The 19,236-nt window shown below is 47.3% G+C and overlaps 1 protein-coding gene across 1 annotated transcript in view; it reads right to left on the reverse strand.

Moving 5' to 3' along the window:
• Window positions 1-1,262: 1,262 nt before the first annotated feature.
• PLPP3 (phospholipid phosphatase 3) overlaps window positions 1,263-19,236 on the reverse strand; it is an 82,750-nt gene continuing 64,776 nt past the window's right edge. Inside the window, exons 5-6 of the mRNA XM_032609588.1 lie at window positions 16,490-16,666; window positions 1,263-3,188 (exon numbers count right to left, since the gene is read on the reverse strand). Of these exons, the coding sequence (XP_032465479.1) occupies window positions 3,063-3,188; window positions 16,490-16,666 (303 nt within the window). The 3' untranslated portion in view covers window positions 1,263-3,062. The remainder of the gene's footprint in view (window positions 3,189-16,489; window positions 16,667-19,236) is intronic.

The following is a 19,236-nucleotide window of genomic DNA, read 5'->3' on the forward strand; positions in this document are numbered from 1 at the left end:
GGTTTATTCCCAGGCCCTGAAATCAAATGGGAGTTTGCCTGGCTGCATTTTAAAATTGCTTGAGACCAATGATTCCCTCTTTCCTTCCATTTTCTCTTTTGACTAGGAATGTCTACAACTGTTATTCTATGCCTGAATTTTGGGAGCAGATAACTTATTTCTTAAGTTTCACGGATTCATAGATGGAGAGGAATTGTGCCTCAGGATGGATTAAACCCAGAACCTCATCCTTACCTTATTTAGATGATGTAGTTTGATAATGAGATTTGAGATTTTGAATTGATGCTATAATGTGTTGAGACTTTGGTGAATGTTGGGATAGGGCGAATGTACTTTGCATGTGGGCTGGATGTGAATCTTTGGCGGCCACAGGTAGGCAGAATAATGGTCTCCTCAAAAATGCCCATGTCCTAATCCCTGGAACCTGTGAATATGTTATGTGACATGGCAAAAGGGGAATTAAGGAATTAAGGTAGCAGATGGAATTAAGGTTGCTAATCAGCTGACTGTAACCTCCAGGAAATGGAGCCCCTAAAGACTCCAGAACGAGAAGATAGTACATTTGTGCTGTTTTAAGCCACAAGTTGGTGGTAATTTGCGACAGCAGCAAAATAGGAAATGAATCCAAGCTCTGGCACGCAGTTTACTCCTCTACGACCTTAAACATCATCTTTGCATTCCTTAGCAGTCCTTATTTCTCAAAATAAGAACTGCTGGAAGGATCAAAAGTGACAAATAGGCCACAGCGCCTGGCACGCAGGTGCTTAAACAATGTGAGTGAACGTCCAGCTTCCCCTCTTCTTCCAGGCTGGGGAGACACAGGGAAGGAAAGCAGGGGGCAAATACCATTCTTAGCGGTGCAGCCTCCTTCCTTTGATGTCGCCGGCTGGGTGAAGGACTCCCTTTGTTACCTCTCGAAGCACACCTTATCTACAGCCTGCTCCTTGTCTGCTTTTGGGGACCCACAGCTCCCCCTGCCCCGAGGAAACCCCCCTTTTGATTACAGAAGCTCTTTAGAAGACCCTGAGAGGAGAGCAGGACCGGAGCTCTCTCTGTTCACTCTGCAAACAGGCTCTCAGAGATGAAAGAGCTTGGGGCATCCCTATCGACAGTACCATGGCCACCATATTTTCCATTGAGAGAATCCCACAGTGATGCCCTAAGGCGAGGCGAGGCCCCTCGAGGAGCACAGCCTTCAAGTCCCCCTCCTCCCACCCACCCAAGACCAACCCCCTCAATCATTCCGAGCTTCCAACTCCCTCCTTAGTTGTTATGAGCTTTTATTTAAAAAGCACCTTTAATACAAGTATAGTTTCGCAGATACAAGTTTTCACTTTGTATTCTACAAAAGTCTTTGAATATTATTCTCTTTACAAAATGGAACCTTACAAAAATACTGACAATTTAATGTTTTTATACAGTTTTCTCTAGTTGCAGTTATTTCTTTCATTGTAAAAACAATGTCTAGCACAGAACTACAATATTTTAGTTGATATTAAAAAAAAATGAACTCCATGCTTTTGAAAGCAGCTAATGTAAATAACACAGGTCGAGACACAGTTTATAGTCATAGTGGATATAGCTAAAATTGTTTCAGAAATAATATTTTACATAGTTAACTTTTAATGTTTTATACATTATTTATATAACATTTATATATAAAAATCATAGCTTGCTATAAGTTGAAATGAAAGGACGGCTTCTGTTGTAAGGATGTACATGTGGTTGACCCATGTGGTTACATTTAGCCCTTTGAAAGGTTTGCATCTGAGATCTGAAAGCATTTCTTCCTTCCTCCTTTCCTCAAAGGTTCAGTAGAAGCGGTCCCTGTCTGCTGCCTCGAGTGGGACCTTGCTTGGAAGGGCACTTACGGAGAGAGGATGAGGAAACTCTACGGAGATTTAACCCACGTGTTCTGCCCAGCAGAACCTACCAAGAACTGCCCTAGAGATCAACCCCAAGACAATAGTGCTTTACACAGCTTAGCAAGAGCGGCTCCCCCAGAGACCCCCACTTTATCTGGAAGGGCAGCCTCTGGGATGTGAGACTGTCTGCTATTCTGGCTCATTCAGACTTTGAGTAGCCAAAGGGTTGCTTCACTTTTCATTCTGCCCCCTCCACTCCTTCATCTCTTGCATGGAAGGCTGCTTTCCATCAGCTGATGGCAGACCACATCTTTGCTCGTCTCCGGGCACTCCCAGGCAATCCCGGTGGGCACCCAGCAAGGGTTTCCAGGAAGAAAGCAGTGACCGAAGCTAACCATCACTACTTGAGCGTGGCAGTGCCCTGGTGATTGACGTACACAACATCAGCATCCTGTAATTGACATCACAGGCTGGTGCATCAAGAGAAGACACGGGGAGGGCCTGTGCCCTTGAGCGCTTCTGAAATTGTGCTATTTGTGAAATTCACTCATCCACAAAGAGTCACCTAATCACTAAAGTGAGGGACTGTGGTTGCTGGCCTACGGGCTGAGGAAGTGAGTGATAAGGCTTCACAACTGGAAATTTGGATTCAGGATCTGATCGCTTAACTGAGCAAACGTGCTCTCTTCTTATAGTTAAAAACAAAAACAAACAAACAAGATTCCTGAACCAAAGTCACAGTGGAGAATCGAGTGGTGTGGACAGAGAGACACAACAGGGGAGCCCCCGATGGCTATTTTCTTGATTCACTGCTATTTCTGGCATCGTGTGCTACAAGGTGAATTTGAGCTTTTCCAACAGGCCTGGGATTCCTCAGGTCACACAGGTGACCGGCAGGCTCTACTCAAATCATCTTAGTGTTTGTTCCAGAACAAGCCTGTGTTCACTAGAACATGAACACTTAAACCAACTGCACATCCAGCATCCCCGCACTTGCTGTTACTTTGCTGTTGTTTCCATATAGGTGAACACTACCTATTTTGGAAGGCCACAAGGTAAGACTTTTTTTTTTCCTTTTTAAAAATCAGTCGGGCAAAAAGTTTTTCCCTACATTCTACTGTCTGATGAGATAGGAGAGCAGCAAAAACTTGCTGTCAGCAGTCATTTTCCAAAAACAGCTCAGGAGGTGGGTAGTACCTACACCATGTTGTGGTGATTGTTCCTGTCGATAATGTCCACAGGTGAAAGGATGTCCTTCCTGATAGCAGGAGGAGGCAGGGAGAGTGTCGTCTTGGTCTTGAAGAGGTCAGACACGAAGAAAACCTAGAAGCACAAAATCAGAGATCCCAATCAGTCACTGACATCTGAGCCTTGGGGAGAGGCAAAGGCAAGACCATAGGAGCATAGACTTTAGAGAAAGGCGCCCCCAAACTGTAGATCTTTGAATACGGAAGGACCAAGGAGACCACAGAGTCCAATTCTTCTTGTACAGAGAGGAAAACTGAGGCCCAGAGAAAGGCACTGACACGCCCGACGTTGCACAGCCATGGCAGGGGCAGCCCGCACTTCCGTGGGCTCTCAGTCCAGTGCCCCCTATGTGCGAGCCCCACTTCCTTATTTCTCAAGGTAAATGAGTAGCAGTGAAAGATAAGTTCTCACACAAAGGAAGCAAGTCATAATTAGTCACCGTCACTAGTCCGTGATACTTTCCCTTTCCTCACAAAGGAATCTAGGGTGTAACCAAAAGAGATCAGCCAGTATGAATTCCTATCGGCAGGCGCTGGAGCAAGGAAGCAGTCGCTATCACCTTTTCCTGAAAGCCCAGTGATGTCAACAATTTGATGAGGGTCGAGAAGCCAGGGTCTCCTGACTGAAGGAGTCAGCAACTAACCCGGTGGAAAGGTCAACAAAAATTCTCCTATCGCTTATTCCCAACCTCCTTCCTCCTCCTGAGCAAGTGCCCTCACGGAGTCGTTCTTAGAATCGCTGAGAAACGTTTACTTGAACGCTCACCCACAAGGGTATAAGGATGGCTCGGGCAGAGTTCCGGTCTCAATTAGCTTATGATGAAAGATTCAAGAACTTGCTAAGTTACCAGAGTAAGAAAAATTTATGCTTCGTATTAGGTGGCAAAATAAATACACAGATATCCATTTGAGCCATTAAGCAACAGGCGTTTGTACTAAGTAGCCATAAGAGGCAGCTGTCAGTCATGTAATTTAATAGGAAACATATGGCTGAGTTTAGCCACTAGTGTTTTAGTGGCTAAAACACTTCAAAGGTCCTATGGCTAACGGCTCTCTGGATGGAAGAGTCTGTCCTGCAGATGGTCACGTGCTCACTAATAATGACGGCCCTGTGACTTCATTCAGGGCACATTATAGGCAAGAAAATGAAGTTCTTAATAAGACTGCACCAATACCAAGGCTCTGCAGCCAGGGCCTGGCCACAGAAGTGACTTGGATCCTTTGCTGAACCAATTTCCACAGTGTTCTCTCTGTAGATACAGCCATCAGCAAAGTGCAATCAAAATCACAGCAAGACACAGGCGATGCTGGTCACCCCAGGAGAATGGGGTGACTAGAAGGCAAATGGGAAGCAGAGGCTTATTTACTGGCCACCATAAAATCCTTTGTATTGTATGTTTTGAATTTTTGTACCCATTATATATATATTACTTAAACATTTCATTACTAGTTTTTGATTAAAAAATATATATATATATATATACAGAAAGAAGGCTAGGCGATTTCTATCCTACAGCAAGAAAGTGAAATGTTAGCCAAGAAATGGAACATTTTAAGACATTTGCAGCCTGAGTGCTATTAAATGTACCATTTTGCAAAGGAAAAAATTAAGCCTTTTGTCTCTTTCTTTTCTAAGGAGGTGTGAACAGTGGGAACCGTGGCACAGAAAGGTTTGTCTCGTAGCCAGGGCCAGCTTGAGAACCAGGAGAGAAAAGGTTTGTACCCAACCCTGCCAGGAGGCCCTAGGCTCCCCTGCACGGGAACCCTTTACAAACAGGTGGGGAAGGGGGGTTTCAGGTGGCCCCAGTATAAGGAAATCTGAACAAACATGATTAAAGTTATAGGAGATGATTAAACTTTTCAACTCTTCTCTGACAGGTGGAGAGCCCATGTCCTCATCTCTACCTGGAAATTACCTTCCCCTTCCTCCTTCACTTTGTCCCCGAGGAAGAGATTTCGGTCAATCTCTCCATCGCTGGCTCTGAACTCCACTTTCTCCAGCCTAGCAGCGAGCACCACCAAATAAGGGTTCTTACGGATCTCATTTCTTAGAGATCTTTCTCCCAGCCTGTGTGCCATGTGCTGAGGGCAAAGATGGCAGGGGACACCCTCACACAAACATCCCTCCCTTCAAGATCCCGATACCACCTCCATCTACTGGCTGACTTCCCAATTTAATTTCCTGAGCTCATATCCACTACATGTTAAGAGTTTCCGTTTCCGAACTGCAAGATAGGAATGAAATGAAGGTTAAAGGCAAGAATGTACTTGATAAGAACTAAACCTGCATCTGGCACATAGTTCAATAAAGGCGTTCCTTGTGTGGGTACCAAGGTCGTGTCTGGGCCTAGAGTAAGCCACGTCCTCTCGTGTCTCCAAAACTTTGCCCATCAGTCTTTCTTCCTAATGAGAGGCTTCCTGAGGATGCAGCCCAGCCCTAATCATCCCACATCACCCACAGCCCTTTGCATTGAGCCTTGCACACACCAGGAGCTTATAAAATGTTTGCTGTTGAATTCCTCCATTTCTTTCCACTGGAAACAAACGCTCTGGCCTTGGATCTTATCGGCAACGGAGAACGCCTACGGATGTCAGGGGGACCACACCCTCCCACGCCACATGCACACACCCCAGCGGCAAGATAAAAAGTGGAGTCGGGTCCAGCAGGATCCCCCCTTAAGCTGTATTTTGCCTTCAGCATGGCCTGAGGTTACGCAAACACTTTTTGGGGGATCATGAAACACGATCCCGTCAAGACTCAAACAGGGCTCCGTCTTCATGCTTGAACAGCAGAATACAGAAAGAACTAGGAAAGGCCAGTTCTATTTCCTGCAGAAGATGATTTCCACCTGGAAAGAAAACCCAGAGGCCCAGGCTGGGAAGGGTCTATACGAATTAGGTGGCTACCCCAGGTCTGAGGACAAACCCACTCCCAGCCCACAGCCCCACTGCACAGACCTCCTCTGTGGTGTGAAAGAGCCGATCAGACGACAGTCTTGGCAAACACGAAATCTAGGCGTGAAGCACCAGGGAGAATTTTAAGTTCTCCTATCCTGAGCATATGCTTTCAATTCCATTTCTCTTCTCCTCTACCTTTACAAATTGCTTTTTTGAAAAGTGCAATCTGTAAACACTTATTGAACATCTGCTCCGTGCCAAAGCCCTGAGATGATAAATATACAGAAGAGAGAGAGTTCTTTGCCCTCCAAGAGCTCACAGGGCAATGAGGGAGAGATCCGGGTAAATAGAGCAGTTACAATAGTGTTCTGAGGATTATGACAGAGGGAAGCCGGGGTGTTAAAGCAACACAGAGAATGTGGCATCTAACCCAGGCTGAAGTGGAGGGGAGAGGGCCTTAGAAGGCTTCCCCCAAAGGAGGTACATTTGAGCTTAGCTTTGAAGGATAAGTAGGAGTAAGCCAGGTGGTGAATGCCAGGAATGTTATTCTAGGCAAAGGGAGTAGCGCGTGCAAAGGCACAGGAGTGAGGGAGCCCAGCTCGTTCAGGAGCCGCAGGAAGCTCAGTATAGGGAGGGCTGAGCGGTCAGGGAGGCTGGAGGGGGAGCCAGATACTGAGAAGGGGTCTGGCACAGCCCGAGGAGCCACTGTCAAGGCTGAAACAGGGAAGCAGCACGTTGGGAAGACTTGCATTAAGATCATGATTACCTAAGAAGGAGAAGGCGTCAGAAAGGGAGCAGAGGGCCCGAAGACAGGGGTCCCGGTCAGGACACTGTTGCAGAATCTAGGAGAGGATGAGTCCTGTAAGATCACCATGCAGTGAAGACAAAGAAGAGATGGGTGTTTGAAACGTTGAGGACACAACTGCCGGTGATGGAGGCGGCATGTATGTGTGCAGGGGGACATAATGCTTTTATTTCTAGTTTTGTTTTCAACTCTAGAAATCTCTCACTTGTTCCCAGCGAAACTCTTAAAGTTTGGGTAACTACGCTAGGGGGAAAATGACAGCTCTGCTTTCCTCTGCCTTCTAAAATTCTGACTCCCTCAAATATTTGCTTGGGAAAGTGGTTCTGACCTTCTCGTGAGTCAGAAAGGCAAGCTCTTCTGTGATCTGAGGGTGTAGTAATCTGATTCAGACAAGCACTCAAGACAATGAAGCCCTTCCACCAAGAGCAAACACACAAACAAGGCAACTCCTGGCTGGAGGAATCCTGTTGGCGGTAATGAGATGAGAAATGTACAGGAGTCTCCTTCTAAATGGCGACTCTTGTTACTGTGCCATTGGGTCACCACCTCCCACTCTCCATCCTACACATGTAGCACAGGCTTTGCTCTTGGTAGTGGGACAGACTTGTCTTTAAATCCAAGTTTTGCCATTTTCAGCAAAATACCTGAATGAGGGATACAATGCCTACCTCAGAGGTTTACTCAAAGGATTATATGATGTCACAAAATGAGCAAGTGGGGCTTGTTAATAAACAGAGCAATGATCACTGGCTTGCATGTTCAGTGCCTACCCACATCAAGTCACGTCTCTTCCCCTGCCCCTTGGGTGGAAAGAAAAGAAACAAGAGAAGGAACCAGAAACAAGGAAAATTAGAGAGGGGAAAATTGAAATGATTGAGAATATGGACAAATAGGTGAAAGCCTGTATAGATTCAAGCCAGACATGAGATGGGAGTTTTCCACAGGGCAGATAGGATATGCTCTCAAAGTCCAATAATTTCTGGGGCTATTTTGGGGAATGAGTCAGCACAATCAAAAAGGAAGATGCTTCCAATGTCTCGTTGCCAGCATTCACCAGCTCTGGAGATGCCCAGAGCACACAGCCCAGCCTGGCCTAGGTGCTGCCTGCCTGGAGCTCACCAAGAACCACTGGCCAGAAATAAAAAGTCTCGTCTGCAGCCAGGTTTCCACTCCCATTGCTGCAGACTGCTGAGTCAGCAAGCCCTGAGTGTCATTTTGTTAAGGGCAGATTATGACAACAAAATTGTCCTTTAAATATTTCTGGAGTCCCTGAGTGTTTCAAGTCCTGAGAACTCCTTGAGAGAATTCCTTGAAGACAGGCACCACATCCTTATATATTGAAATTTTTATAAGCCCTCGTTGAGCTTAGATGCCAACACAGAGCAAATAAACATAAGAGTGGAAGAATTTTGGAATCTCAGAATCAGAACAGAGTTGTCTATTCCAATGTTTCTCAAGGTACAATCTTCAGATCGTCTATCTCCGAATCAGCAGGGTGCTTCTTGAAAAAGCGGATTCCTGGGCCCACCCAGACCTACTAGAAGTGTGGCCTAGAATCTGCATTGAACAAACACTAGTGGTGTTTGTCATGTAGGCTCCAGTGAGGAGAGCCATTAGTGGACGGTCCATGGAGATGAACAGACGGGCTCAAGCCATAGACTTGCCACTCACTGGCTGTGTGTCTTAGACATCTTGTAATCTCTCTGAGAGCAGCTTCCTTATCTATACACTGGGCTCCATGAGCCCTATCCTTAAGCTGCTCGAATCTGCTCTCTTTGGTACCCATGCTGAACTTTTAATGAACTTCTGTCTTCGCATGAGGCCTACAGGCTCGAGTGCAGACATAATGCTATAAATGCTATGTCATGCTTCCCCTTTAGACAATGAGATACTCAAGCAAATGAACTGTGCTCAGAGCCCAGCAAGCGTAGCCTCAATGAATCTAGTCCACCCCTCTGTGAGGACAGAAACCATGGGCTGCCCCTGTTGCATACACCCTGATGCCCTGGTCTTGGGATATCCTTGGGGCATCCTGCTCTACCGTAATAAACAATCTCATTGATTAAGGAATAATTTTCTTTGCCTTGGGTCTCAGCTCACTCTCATGCCCTACGTATAATAAGTGCCATCTAAAGAAAAGTCATCTTTGGCAGCCCTGTCTTTTGACCAAATGGGAGTTACTTGATTGCAATAATTAGTTTTTGACCTCAGTAGAGGCCTTTCAGTGATTTTCTGGCACGGGAACTTGTCAGTGTCCATACTGAGTAATTTCCTGGTATATCTGAAAGGGCACTTGATGAGGTAGAAAGTGTCATACGAGGAGTCAGGCAGCAGGATCTAGTCCCCAAATTGCTACTGCTCTATGACCCAGGCCAAGTCACACTCTCGTCTAGACTTGCATTTATGCAAAATGAAGAGGTTTATGATTTCAGAGGATGGGTCTGCCCTGCATTTGTGTGCTACCATTATTTAAAAATCTACCTTCTCACAGTTTCTGTCAGGCTTAAATGGAAGAATTCACATGAAAACGCTTCTTACCTATAAAGAGCTCTTCAAATCCTCCCTCAGTTACCATCAGTCATGACCATCACTGCTACTGAGGGTCATGAAGGGAGCTGGTCCCGTTAAAAGAAGGAGGGTTTGGAGCAGCAGAAGAGAATAGGCGTCTGAGCCCTGTAAGGAGTCTCACAGGAAGGCACTTCTTGGCTAATACAAAGGAGGGTTTCTGGTAAGGAGGACCCAGAGGGCTGATGGCAGTCACTAAGATGCTAGATCCAGTATTAGCTAGAGTTCAGGAACACGGTACCCAAGAATAACAGAAGTTAGAGGAAGGCAGGGGCCTACTTCTAGAAGTCCCACCTTTTGAAGCTGAAAGGGTAAAGAGATCTACTATCATTGACTTCCCCCAAATATTCCACAAGTTCCAACATTCTGAACTTTTTAGGGTCAGAAGACATACCACGTTCCCATCCATCTCCATGTCTTTGTGTTATTCCTTCTGCATGAAATGTCCTTCCTTATCTTTTGTATCTCAGAAAATATCCATTCATTGCTCGAGATTCTCCTCCTCCAGGAATTCTTCCAGTCTTCCAGCACCCTCAAGAAGAATGAGCTCTCCCCTCTCTCAAGCCCCCACTGTCCCCAGGACAGGATCCCATCCTAATGGCTGTGCCCTTCTACCGCACTTGTGTGTTTACGTGCCTGTCCCCAGTAGCCCAGTGTTTTTCAAACTGCATGTCACAAGTCATTAGTAAGTTTAAAATCAATTTACTGGGCGGTTACTACCAGCATTCTTAAGGGTTAAAGTTAAAATGTTAGAATGTATCACATACAGTAAGCCTAAGTCTTATTTTGTGAAATATTTTAGTTATGTATGGGTACCTCTATTGGGTTATAATGTATTTCTTATTACGGATCATGGCTGGGAAACTACTGCACTCAAAGCCCTTTAAAGACCAATTCTTTTCAGCTGTGAATATTTAAAACAAGGCGCCATACTTAACACGCAAAACACATCTGATCAATGCGTTGCATGTGTCAAGCATGAGGCACCTTTAATTCACTGAATCCTCCATCCAAAGATCAGGTGATGTTAATACGTATCATCCCCACATCGCGGGGTGGGAAAAGGCAGCTTGAGAGGAAGTGACTTGCCCAATGAGTGGCAGGAATACAACTCCCCCTTCTGAGTCTGCCTCACCATCTACCCCATTCATCTCAGCAGGGGAATGAGAAAGGAGATTTTAGAAGAACTGTGCAAATTGTCATTATCTATTGGGGGGCAAAGTTTACCCCCGCCTCTGCTTCCTTCCCTCTCCCACACCCAGGGGTTCCTGGCACCCCTGCCCACCTGAGAGTAGAGGCCCAGGATGACAAGGTCAGCCCCAGGGCTTCTGGGCAAAGAGCTAGGCTTTTGCAGGGCAAGAAATGATTCGGGAGGTCATTTCATCCATTCCCCTGTGCCCAGGCAGTAGTGGAATGAATCCACTGGAAATAGATGGGAATCTCCTGTTACAGAAGATCTCACAAATTCAGGGCATAGACTACACGTGTTTGGAGTTTACTAGTTTAATCCTTTGAGATAGGATCAAGAGAGCCGAGATCTGGTTCCTACTCCGCCACCATGAGTCCTTGGGTGTGTCCCATCCTCTCTCTGTGCCCCATTTTCCCCTTGGGGGGCTGTCATCACTGAACCCTTCTTCCATTCACATTCTCACTTGTCCTTTCTCCCAGGGTCACCTAACTGCGGCAGAGACAAAGAACATCCTCGCCCTTCCCTACATCCTGGAGGAAGATAGCAGCACACAAAAGAGCGACTGCTGGCTGAGCCACACACCCTGCAAGAGGAAAACCAGGAAAGACTCTGCTGCATGTTTATGAAATTCACGAGCAGCTGCTTCCTCTGCTGCACCCACAGCAATGGCGGCCTGGCCCTGCCCTGACCCCTCCCAGGGCCCCACAATTTGCCATCTGTTGGAGGGTCAGGGAGGAGGTGGACAGATAGTCAAGTTGTCACCAGATAGGAAATGAACCGAGGTCTGTCGCTTCGTCCAGGTCCCTGGGTTACGCCAGGGGTGGGAATGGTGAGCCCAGCTGTAGAGTTCACATCTTGGGAGGGGTGGCTCTGTGTGTGTGTGTGTGTGTGTGTGTGTGTGTGTGTGTGTGTGTGTGTGTGTGTGAGCATATGCCTGTGTTTGCCTTGGCCTGTCTGTGTATCTGTGATTCTGAGTGCTGGTGACGGAAAGAGGATGGATGTCTGTGTCTGGGTACGACTGGGTCTGTCCCCGTGCCTCTGTCCTGTGCACCTCCGTCCACGTGTGTGAAGATGTACATCAGTGTGCCTTCCCTTCTGCCCCTGCGTGTCCGTGTCTCTGTGTTGAGTTCACGACACTGTGTAGGTTTTTTTTCTGTGTTGGCTGCCATTGCCCTCCTCCTCTGGAAAGCGTTCAGCTAGTAAGCAGTGAGGGAGGGGACCAAACCCTCTCCTGTTTGGCGTGTGATTTTTGTCTAGACACGTCTTTTTGCTGTGACAGGACTTACTCTCAACAGACCCGGGTAAAAGTGCTTGGCTGTCATGGCCTGTTGCCCAAGGCTCTGCAGTGGCTGAGCCAACATTCTGGAGTGGTGCACTGTACTCCCTGGGGACTTAAAGACATGTCATGATCCCCAAATAGAGGTCACCTACATGGACATTGCATGGAGACAGTTCCGACTGAGAAGGCGGGTCCAGCTCAGTTACTACGAAGTCCAAAGTTGGCTGTGCCTCGGAATCTCTGTGGGAGAAGGTCATGGAGCTAAGGGCCTCCAAGATCAATTCAGATGAGAAAACTAGGCTCAAGAGGAAGTGTCTTGCCTGGGGTTACAGGCTAATTCATCACTCATTCTTTAGCCAATGCTTATCAAGTAGCTATTGTGTGTCAGCCACTGTACCAGGCACTGATGATGAACAACGAGAGGGTTAAGCCATGGGTTCTGCTCTTAAGGCACCCATAGTCTAGTTGGGGAGACAGACATCTGAACAATTATGACAGAACCAGGCTGAATGTCATAGCAGGAAAAACATGCAAAGGACTATGGGAGCATTAGAAGACAGTTAGGCAATCTGTTGTCAGAAAAGACAGAAAAGAAGGTATGCTAGACTAAACAACAGCCCCCCAAAGATGCCCACGTCCTAATCCCCAGGACCTGTGACTATGTTACCTTACATGGCAAAATGGACTTTGCAGATGTGATTAAGTTAAAGATTTCGAGATGGGGAGAGTATCCTGGATCACCCAGGTGGGCCCAATGTAATCACAGGGGTCCTCGTAAGAGGGAGGCAGGAGAGTCAGAGTCACAGAAGGAGATGTGAAGATGTAAGCAGAGGTCAGAGAGAATGAAAGAGAGATGAAGATGCTACGCTGCTGGTTTTGAAGACGGGGGAAGGGGCCACGAGCCAAAGAATGCCGGCAGCCTCTGGAAGCTGGAAACGTCAAAGAAACAGACTCTCCCTAGAGCCTCCGGAAGGAATGCAGCCCTACCAACACCTTGATTTTAGCCCATTGAGACCCATTTTGGAATTCCGAACTCAAGAACTCTAAGAAAATTAATTTGTGTCATTTTAAGTGACTAAGTTTGTAGTAATTTGTCAGAGCAGCAACATGGGGAACTAACACAGGTTTCATCAGAGACGGGGTGAAACTGGAACAGTGTGCTCCATCAAAAGGGGACAGCTGTCTAAGATAAGAGCTCAGGGTGTCGAAAAATCTTGATAAGTTTCATGTGCCTGGAGGTGAAGGGACGTGAGAGGGGCAGGAGATGAGGCCTTATAAGAAGAGTCTGGGGTCTTCAGACCTGTCTCTGCTGGACCGCCCTGGGGTCGACCCTCTACCCTCTACCCTCTCCTTGTTACTTCATCCTCCTTAGTCCCCGTTTTCTCATCTTTTTAGTGAGGACAGTGATGGGTATAGGGTTCAAAATAGGATCTTTGGGGGCTGGAGATGGTCTATGTAAAGTGCTTAACATAGTGGCTGGCACGTGAGCTCTCAACGCACGTCAGCAAATATGATTTCCCTGTTGACGGGGGTCCATCGAAGCTTGGCTCAGGAGGTTATCAGGCAGAGTGGGAAATGGCTTCTGGGTTCCTTGACCTCTGTGCGATGGCCTTGTACCTCACTGGGCTGCCTTTTCTTGGTCCTCCTAACCAAGCTCAGGTAATGTCCCTGTGTTAAGATCCATTCATATCAGCCCCATTCACGGGCGAGAAGAGAACTTGGCTTTGCCTGGTATGTGCCAGGACAGCCTTGATTCTTGGGGGCAAGTTCTGTTTCGAGACACAGCAGAACAGAGACCGCAGGCTCCTGCCTAGGCTGCAAGCTACCCGGTACCGCTCTGGAAAAGCACCCGATAAAGCTGCAAAACCCGTGAGGCAGATGCCCTTCAGCCACCTCACGGTCCCCTCCCCCAGCACGTGGTGTCCTCAGATGGCCTCTTGGTTCCCCAGACCCGCCTCTGGCTCAACTCAGGGTCTTGATCCTTATACTTCCTTTGATGGGAAGTGACCCACTGCCTTCTCTTCCCCAAGCTGAGCATCCTCAAGCTCCTAGGCTGACTCCAGTGTCTTGCCCTGGCCTCTCAGGTGGCTTAAATGAAACGGCTCACTCAGCGCGGGAGTGCTGAGCCAGCCAGGACCATGAGCCCCTGAGGACCAGGCTGGAAGTCAGGCACTGGGAGAAAAATGATAAATATCGAGTCCCTACCCTCATGTGTTCACAGCTAAGCGGGACAGGGAAAGATGTTTGTAACCCTTTTCTAAGCCATCTTGACACTGTAAAACAGGCTTTCAAACTGAAAGCAGCAACTGGATCAGCCCGAAGGGTTGGGAAGGCCCCCGACACCCTTAAATTCCGCTCTGTAGGCAGCTGCCGAGGCTGCTTATGCCTCGGGTGACTCCGGCCGCTTCAGCTCCGGTGACCATGCCTCCTTGCCAAGCACAGAGGGCAAAGCTTTGGAGTCAGTGATCATCCCGGGAGCCGCTGTCGACTAGCTCTGACCTCAGATGACTCGAGTCATCTCTCTGAGCCTCAGTGACCTCATCTGTAAAATGGCCGCGGTATACAATGGCTTCGTGTCCCTAAAAGGAGCCGATGAGTAAAGGACCCAGAGCAGAGCTAGCATAGAGTAGATGCTTGACAAACGCCAGGACCAAATTCCTATCCAGTGCTCCAGTGCACCCGAGCCAAACAGGATAAAAGTCAGACCCATCATTTCCCTTCTCGAAAATAAACCATGGTCCTCCCGGACACTTTGTCTCATTGTGCGTAGAGAGTGCTCTATAAAAGAGGGGAAGGCTATGAAGGACCCCCCCAACCTTTCAATTTTTTTAACTGGGGATTCGGGAGACTTTAATTAGGGCAGTGGCGCCGAGAAGGAAACACCACAGCAGGCCCCCGTGGGCTGACCTCCTGCCTAGAGCAAAGCTCAGAGGGCACGGTCAGCAAAGGGTTACCCTGTCGTGCAAACACCCATCCCCCACTGTCACTTCACATTAAAGGGCCAAGCTTCAGAGAACAAGCTCTCAGTGACAGCTGCTCTCATTAACGGTCTGCTCCCCCAATTTCTCTCCCTTCTAGCCTTGACTGAAAAGAAAAATGAAAGAAAGCAATGAATAAAGCCCTCAAAACAGCCAGTCCCTAGACTAGGGTTCCTGGGATGAGGCTGGCCGGCAGCTCAGATGCTACTTTCTTTGTGGTGTCCACTCTGATCGCCCCAACTCCCTGCCCCTCTTCTTGCCTCACCTGCCTGCCGAAGTGCCCTGGCCAGTCCCCGTGACAGTCCCTCGTTGTACTGTAGCTCCTGTGCTTGGCTTGGCTGTGAGCAACTAGACTGGGATTTTTTTGGAAGTAAGGGCTGTGCCTTATCCATCCCTCTGCCTTCAAGAGAACGTTCTCAAGAGTACTAGCTTTGTGTTGATTACACACGCATTTCACTTACTCTGAGCTAGAATCTCTGAGAGGCCTTGGTGACACAGGGAGAATAACATATATGTTAACTAGAGTCCCTGTCCCTGAGAAACAATTGAAAGGGAGACACACGTCCACAATTTCAACACAGGGTGACGAATGCAGGAAAGCAGGGAGGTTATTGCAGGGAGACATGGGGCTGCAGCCAGGCTGGAAAACCAGGAAAGGACCAGGGGCTGGCCTAGATCTCACTTCACGATTCTTACTGGGAATGAGCAACGGTTAAACTAACAATACAAGCTGCACTTGTGGTACTCGAACACGGATTCCTGCCGGACCAGGGTGAGTGCCCCTGAGTAGGGCCCAGGAAGGCACAATGTCAGAGGAGGTGCTCAGTTGTGTTTGCTGAAAAAAAACCCTCAAAATTTTAGCGTGAAATGTAATGTTGTACAGATTCAAAAAAAAAAAAGTTTCTCTGTTTGACTCTTAAAAACAAAAACTTAGCAGGCCAAGAAAAAAGCAGAGATTCCTGAAGAGATAGCGCCTCAGAGGTGGAACGCCTCATCCCCCCTCACTGGGAGTCAGAGAGGAAGTACGTGAAGGGGTAGGTCATTTGAGGCCAATCGGAATGTGGTCCATCCCAAGGCCATTCTCTAGGAAGCTCTGTGACTTGATTGTACAAAGCCCTCAGGCTAGGAGCGGGCTTAGCCTTCGCCATACTCCCACCTCCCCAGCCAACACCTAGTTTAGGGTCTGACCAAGTCCTGTAAAGGTCACAGTGGGAAGGGTAGATGTTTTCCAAGCAGCTGGGAAGTGCTTCTGAATAGTAAGTGATCACCAAAGCAGCATGTGAACAACCTATGTGTCAGAGACTTAGACTCCTGACATGTGACCTGAGGCAAGTTTCTTCCCCTCTTGAACCCTGACTGCCCGCATGGATAGAGTGAGCGAGTAGAATAATATCTAAGACCTCTTGCTATTGCAACTATGAGCACGAACCTTCCGTATTTCTGGAGAAAAGGATTCACAGAATCTGTTGGATTAAAACTCCCAGGTTGGAAAGAAGCAGGAATTATCCTCATTTCACTGAAGGGCTCCTGGGGCAGGATGGCTCCTCAGACACCAAGCAGAGAAGAGGACTGAGCTCCCTGGCTTTGGTCACTGAGCTGGAAACATTTAACAAGCAAGCCATCCAGGGCCCTGCTTGTGTGCTGAGGACAAGAGGCTACTTACTATGCAGCAGGCCACCAGGGCTCCTTGAGCAAACCCCGCCAGGACATCACTGGGATGGTGCTTGTGGTCAGACACGCGGGACAGTCCTGTGTAAAAGGCCATCATGATCAGGGTGAACTGCAGGAGGGGCCGGAGCAGGCGGGCCCCTCGCCAAGTGAAGCGGGCCTGCAGGTACAGCTGGAGGGAGGAGACAAAACGAACAGACACTGAGTGACTGGCCGCTCCCCTGCATTCTAGCCCCAGGTTGACACACGGGACATTCCCACACATGGAACGGTCTGGAAGAAAGGGCATTCAACTTGGACTTGACCTCAAGCCCAAGTTTTTAAACCTTGAGCCTTAGTTCCTCTACTAAACACTAAGAAAAATGGAGCTTTTCTAGGGAGGTAAGCTAATAAGAGCCAAGGAAAAGAATTCATGAGAATGGCCTTAGCACGCGGCCTGGCATGTACTAGACCCTCCAGAAACTTGAGTTTCCTTTTATCATCTTCTTGATTGAAACCAACTAAAGAATAGTAACTGGGGTTAGTAAAGGTTTCTTTTTACAATTGATGACAACTCATTCAATGCGCATGTGTGTTTTCCTGGAGATTACGGCTATACAATCCCTACACTACCTGCCTCTCAGGAGTGTCATGGAAACACAAGCATGATGATGGGGTGGGGGAGGGTGGTTTATTATGATAGTCACAAGGGAATGCTTCTGCTTCAAAAGACAGCAACTCTATCAAAGAACAAGCTTCTAAGTCACCACTTGGAACTAGGGATTTTGCATTAGAATATGAGGAAACACATAAACCAACCAGACAATGCCAGAGAGCTTTCAAAGAGAGGTTGACGGAGACTGGACTGGGTGGGGTAGAAGAGTAACCTGAAGAAAAATGGAAGAAAAAAACCAAAAAGCCGCTCTGGCGGAGGCAAAGAAGTTGCAATGACGTCAGCTGGGCATTGTCCCTTGGAGTTATCTTGATGCAGTTTCCGTTCTAACCTCTGGGCACAGCAGACTTCTCAGGTTCCTGTGGGAACTTGGGAAATGAGGGGGAAGACACAACGGGACGAGGGGAACTTCCGACTACAAATCAAAGCAAGGCACTGGGAGACCAGAGAGAGGGGAAGAGAGCAGAGGGAAGGGGCTGACAGCCTAAAGATAGACCTGGACAGTGGCAAGGGAGTGACTCTGCCCTTCCTGAGACAAATGGACACCTTCCTTTGGGTGGTCAGGATTGACAAGCCAGCAGTAAACCTGAGGAGATAGAAGAGTGGAAGATTCCAGAGTCACTCTTGCCCGCGTAGGAAGAACCTCTAGCACTGAAACCTCAACGACTTGGAAGACAACTGCAAAAAAAACCCAGGCCCGGAAAACAGCAGGCAACTTTATAATCACTACGAAATTATATAAATGTATTGTTGGGAAATGTAAGAACAAATAAAAAATAATAAAGAGAACGCACTGATGATGTTGGCCACTAAACAAGTGATAAAAACCAATCGTTTTGCAAGAATAAAAAATACCCAGTTAAAAATCTAAAAGAAGAGATAAAATCATCATAATGGGGCCTTCCTGGTGGCGCAGTGGTTGAGAGTCTGCCTGCCGATGCAGGGGGCGCGGGTTCGTGCCCCGGTCCGGGAAGATCCCACATGCCGCGGAGCGGCTGGGCCCGTGAGCCATGGCCGCTGAGCCTGCGCGTCCGGAGCCTGTGCTCCGCGACGGGAGAGGCCACAACAGCGAGAGGGCCGCATACCGCAAAAAAAAAAAAAAGTCAGCATAATGGCCAAGATGATGCTATAAATAGTTATTAGCTTACCAAGAACTGCATAGAGCCTTTATGAAGCCAAGGACATAAAGGACAATTTGAATAGATCGCTAGGATTTTTATTTATAAGAACACCCATTTATAAGAACCCTCAACTTATAAACTCAAAAGTTAATATGTAAACTTAATCAGATTCCTAGGAACATCCTAAAAAGGTTTAGAGAAAAAAACCTTAAAAAATTATTCTAAAATTAACCTAAAAGGCCAAACCTGTGGAACTAGCCAATAAATAAATAAATAAACACACACACACACACACACACACACACACACACACACACACGCACGCACGCACACACAGCTCAATAAATAAGCCAGGCACTATGATAGGTGCTAAGGACACAGAAATGAGAAGTTATAATTCCTGCCCTACGAGCATACAGTTGGAGGAACATATGAAAACATGTAAGTGCACTTATGGGCTTTATAGAAACTAGGAAAGAAGTTGGGGGGACCAAGGTCAGTTACTAAGGGGAAGGTATACTTGACTTGAATCCTAAACATGAATAGGTATTTTCTAGGAGTTAAGGGGATGGTGTGTATGAGGGGGTGTGTATTCCAGGCAGAACAAAGGCTTATGAGGCAGCAATCAGAGCAGCAGAGAACTTCTTGAAGTTCTGTAATAGCAGAAAAGGGGGTATGGGGCAGGGGATGGGGGACGGGGTGAAACACAGGGCTACAGAGGCAAACACAGGCAGTTCATGAAGGGGACTGGAGGTCAAACTAATGAACGTGGCCTTTATTTAGTAGGTCAGTCTTTCCCAAACCATACTCTATGGAATACTAAGGGTCTTTTTAAAAAAGATTGGTAAATACTAAATGTTTATTTTCATCACTTACAAGACATTATTTTTACAGAGTATCTACCTAATGAATCACAATTGGGAAATGGTACCGTAGGCCATGGTGTAAAATGATTTTAAGCAAGGTACT

This window comes from Phocoena sinus, chromosome 1, assembly GCF_008692025.1.
Source record: "Phocoena sinus isolate mPhoSin1 chromosome 1, mPhoSin1.pri, whole genome shotgun sequence".
Classification (NCBI taxonomy): Eukaryota; Metazoa; Chordata; class Mammalia; order Artiodactyla; family Phocoenidae; genus Phocoena; species Phocoena sinus.